The sequence below is a fragment of the Tachysurus vachellii genome, chromosome 24 (genome assembly GCF_030014155.1).
Source record: "Tachysurus vachellii isolate PV-2020 chromosome 24, HZAU_Pvac_v1, whole genome shotgun sequence".
In the NCBI taxonomy this organism is placed as follows: domain Eukaryota; kingdom Metazoa; phylum Chordata; class Actinopteri; order Siluriformes; family Bagridae; genus Tachysurus; species Tachysurus vachellii.
In genome coordinates this window covers 16,708,134-16,713,133 of record NC_083483.1, presented here as the reverse complement: position 1 = coordinate 16,713,133, position 5,000 = coordinate 16,708,134, and the positions used below count along the sequence as shown (strand labels likewise).

Sequence of the window (5,000 nt, the reverse complement as noted above, 5' to 3'; positions counted from 1 at the left end):
TGTGTGTTCACTGCTGTGTGTGTGTTCACTGCTGTGTGTGTGTTCACTGCTGTGTGTGTGTGTTCACTGCTGTGTGTATGTTCACTGCTGTGTGTGTGTGTTCACTGCTGTGTGTGTGTTCACTGCTGTGTGTGTGTTCACTGCTGTGTGTGTGTTCACTGCTGTGTGTGTGTTCACTGCTGTGTGTGTGTGTGTGTGTTCACTGCTGTGTGTGTGTGTTCACTGCTGTGTGTGTGTTCACTGCTGTGTGTGTGTTCACTGCTGTGTGTGTGTGTGTTCACTGCTGTGTGTGTGTGTTCACTGCTGTGTGTGTGTGTTCACTGCTGTGTGTGTGTGTTCACTGCTGTGTGTGTGTGTTCACTGCTGTGTGTGTGTTCACTGCTGTGTGTGTGTGTTCACTGCTGTGTGTGTGTGTTCACTGCTGTGTGTGTGTGTTCACTGCTGTGTGTGTGTGTTCACTGCTGTGTGTGTGTTCACTGCTGTGTGTGTGTGTTCACTGCTGTGTGTGTGTGTTCACTGCTGTTTGTGTGTGTTCACTGCTGTTTGTGTGTGTTCACTGCTGTGTGTGTGTGTTCACTGCTGTGTGTGTGTGTTCACTGCTGTGTGTGTGTGTGTTCACTGCTGTGTGTGTGTGTGTGTGTTCACTGCTGTGTGTGTGCACTTTGGATGAGTTAAATGCAGAGAACGAATTGTGAGTATGGGTCACTGTACTTAGCCGTATGTCATGTCACGTCACGTTTGTTTTGTTCAGTACTATTTAGAATAGAACACAATGTCCTTGTGAAGCCAACAGACCTCCATTTCATCAAGTCCAAATCGAATCGACTTAAAGATAAAATTAGTTCTCCACAACACCCACAGCTCAAAATGTATGTGTTACATCTGAGTTTAATTTATAAGCAACTCTGAAATCACAAAGCACAAAAGTTAACCTGTGCTTACTGTCGTACTGACTTTTGTGCAATTCAGTCTAATTAAAAGCAGAGCTTAATTAAACTGAGGGAAAGATGTTGGGTGCTTCAGCGAGCTATTACAGCATCCAGCATCTAGCACAAGTCATGCTGGTAATGTGCTGTAAAATAAAGCACCAACAAAGCACATGTGAAAAAGATTTTACTGAAGAAAGTCACCTTGACTGATTGTGTGTGTGTGTGTGTATGTGTGTATATATATGTGTGTGTGTTGTTACCATTAGGAGAGTAAACCCTCAGGTTGATGGGAACGGGTGAGATTCCTTTATTAGAGCCGGTGATGCGGTCCGTCTCGGCCTCGATCTCCAGCCGCACCTCGTCAAAGTCAACAAACTTGCGACCTTTACAGTGCAGAAACTCGGCATATTCTACAGGTGGGGGGAGGGAACAATAAACACTCAGAGACAACACACACTATACCATGTGTGCAAATGTGTGTGTGGGTGTGGGTGTGTGTGTGTGTGTGGGTGTGTGTGTGTGTGTGTGTGTATACCGGCTTTGTGGTTGACAAGCTGAAGGATGAGTGGTCTACGAGTAACAATACCAGAACCTCGGGGAAGAAAATCCCTGAGACCGAGAGAGAGAGAGAGAGAGAGAGAGAGAGAGAGAGAGATATGATGGTTTTGCCAAAATAATCAGCTTGAATGATTCCTCAGAACCGGTCTGACGGGGATTCAGTGGTCTGACGTTTCTTCAGTTTCCTTCTCACTATCTTAGTTCTGACTCGTGCTGGAAACTGGGAGAAAGTGTTAGCACTCGCGAGTGTAAATGCTGGTAGAGTGTTTGCTGTCCTTCTGCTGCCGACCAAGGCATTGACCGTGATGCACTTTTACACGCACCACAGGAAGTGGAAGTAAAAATGCATAATCAGCTTCATCAGAAGTTCTTGAACATCATGACTTCTTCTGTAGCAGACAATTTCCAGTTCTCTGACTCATCATGTAAAGTTTATCCGATGGTCAAAGTTAAAGCTGTTAAACCTCAACTCCAAAACCATGTCTTTACAATTCCGATCTATTCTCCCATTATGAACAAAAGGTCAGATTAATAATTCTGTGTAAAACCCTACAACATCTTTCCCTGTCAAGGTTTCCTTTTAAAAAGAGTCTTTTCTATAAATGTTGAGTTTGCTGGAAAAACAGCAGCTAATTCAGCCTTGAGAGATTTTCTTTGGCTGGAGACCTAAATCCCAGCAAAGCTCCTGTAAAACCTACAGAACCCACAGACACTAGGGCCATTATTATTATTATTGTAGTTGTTCTTGTTATTATTATTACATTAGTATGATGATTATTATTATTTTATTATTATTGTTATTATTATTATTGTTGTTATTATTTTTATATCATTATTATTATTATTATTTTATTATTATTATTATTATAAGTAGAAATAGCAGTAGCTGTATAAAACATTAGTAATTTTTATTAACATTTAAAGCATATAAACATCCTTTATATGTTGATATCATTATTACTTACTGGAACAAACTATTTATAGTAAAATGTGTGTGTGTGCGGGCATGTGTGTTTGTGTGTATGTGTGTAGTGTGTGTGTGTATGTGTGTCTGTGTGTGTGTATTTGTGTGTATGTTTGTATGTATGTGTGTCTGTATGTGTGTGTGTGTGAATGTGTGTGTATGTTTGTATGTATGTGTGTGTGTGTATGTGTGTCTGTGTGTGTATGTGTGTGTGTATGTGTGTATGTGTGTGAATGTGTGTGTCTGTGTGTATGTGTGTTTGCAGTAAAAGACCTTCATGATTTAATACACACACAACAGCTTTAAAGACAGATTATTAATGAGTTATAATTAGTTATTATTAGTTTCCAGCCGGATGGTGTTTGTTGCTGCTCGTTAGCATTAGCACGATGCTAACCTGCCGACGAAGTTCTCCAGCACGGAGCTCTTCCCTGCGCTCTGCCCGCCGACCACCGCGATCTGCGGCAGGTCCAGATTACAGCTCTGCCCGATGGAGCTGAAGGCGTCCTGGAGCTTGTTGATGAGGGGAATCAGATCCTCCATCCCGCGGTTCCCCATTGTTCAGGAGATTTACCCTCAAAAACACTACAAATATAACTAAATAAATATGACTGCAGAATCAGCGTTAAAGTGACTGGGTTTAATATAAACGTTATAAATGCATTATAAAGCCTTAGTGCGCTGTTATTAAACTTTATAGAGCGTTTATAAACACTGACGTTTTAAATCTGCGGCGCAAAAAATAACGGAAAAAAACACAACTTTTCCATCCGGTCAGGCGACTGTCATAAACTCTCATAAACACACCCACAATAAGGACTTCCGCACTCTGATTGGTGAATATAACCGTCCGTCAAGAGACTCCGCGTCATGATTGGATGATGGGATTTCCGTTAATATCGACCTGTGGACTGTAACTTGTTAAACATTACTCATTATTACTCTGTCAGAAACGTGTCAGCACAGTAAATAAATCATTTACCAACAGTGATCATAATATTCACAACACTGACTACAATATTCACAATATTCACAACACTGACCACAATATTCACAACACTGACCTCAATATTCACAATATTCACAACACTGACCTCAATATTCACAACACTGACTACAATATTCACAATATTCACAACACTGACTACAATATTCACAACACTGACTACAATATTCACAATATTCACAACACTGATCACAATATTCACAACACTGACTACAATATTCACAACACTGACCACAATATTCACAACACTGATCACAATATTCACAACACTGACCACAATATTCACAACACTGATCACAATATTCACAACACTGACTACAATATTCACAACACTGACTACAATATTCACAACACTGACTACAATATTCACAACACTGATCACAATATTCACAACACTGACTACAATATTCACAACACTGACTACAATATTCACAATATTCACAACACTGACCACAATATTCACAACACTGACCACAATATTCACAACACTGACCACAATATTCACAACACTGACCACAATATTCACAGCACTGACTACAATATTCACAACACTGACTACAATATTCACAACACTGACTACAATATTCACAACACTGATCACAATATTCACAACACTGACTACAATATTCACAACACTGACTACAATATTCACAATATTCACAACACTGACCACAATATTCACAGCACTGACTACAATATTCACAATATTCACAACACTGATCACAATATTCACAACACTGACCACAATATTCACAACACTGACCACAATATTCACAACACTGATCACAATATTCACAACACTGACCACAATATTCACAACACTGACCACAATATTCACAACACTGACTACAATATTCACAACACTGACCACAATATTCACAATATTCACAACACTGACCACAATATTCACAACACTGATCACAATATTCACAATATTCACAACACTGACCACAATATTCACAACACTGACTACAATATTCACAATATTCACAACACTGACCACAATATTCACAACACTGATCACAATATTCACAACACTGATCACAATATTCACAATATTCACAACACTGACCACAATATTCACAACACTGACTACAATATTCACAATATTCACAACACTGACCACAATATTCACAATATTCACAACACTGACCACAATATTCACAACACTGACTACAATATTCACAACACTGACTACAATATTCACAACACTGACCTCAATATTCACAACACTGACCTCAATATTCACAACACTGACCACAATATTCACAACACTGATCACAATATTCACAATATTCACAACACTGACCACAATATTCACAACACTGACCACAATATTCACAATATTCACAACACTGACCACAATATTCACAATATTCACAACACTGACTACAATATTCACAACACTGACTACAATATTCACAATATTCACAACACTGACCTCAATATTCACAACACTGACCTCAATATTCACAACACTGACCACAATATTCACAACACTGATCACAATATTCACAATATTCACAACACTGACCACAATATT

The 5,000-nt window shown here is 39.2% G+C and overlaps 1 protein-coding gene across 3 annotated transcripts in view; it reads right to left on the bottom strand.

Moving 5' to 3' along the window:
* The window catches only part of dnm2b (dynamin 2b), a 17,393-nt gene extending 14,162 nt beyond the window's left edge, over positions 1-3,231 (bottom strand). Inside the window, exons 1-4 of one of the 3 annotated variants that reach the window (XM_060860786.1) lie at positions 3,171-3,231; positions 2,849-3,036; positions 1,465-1,538; positions 1,190-1,339 (exon numbers count right to left, since the gene is read on the bottom strand). In XM_060860786.1, coding sequence (XP_060716769.1) covers positions 1,190-1,339; positions 1,465-1,538; positions 2,849-3,009 — 385 coding nt within the window. In that variant the 5' untranslated portion in view covers positions 3,010-3,036; positions 3,171-3,231. Of the gene's footprint in view, positions 1-1,189; positions 1,340-1,464; positions 1,539-2,848 lie in introns of all 3 variants that reach the window. The other 2 variants (XM_060860787.1, XM_060860784.1) reach the window with 2 other exon arrangements.
* Between the last annotated feature and the right edge of the window lie 1,769 nt (positions 3,232-5,000).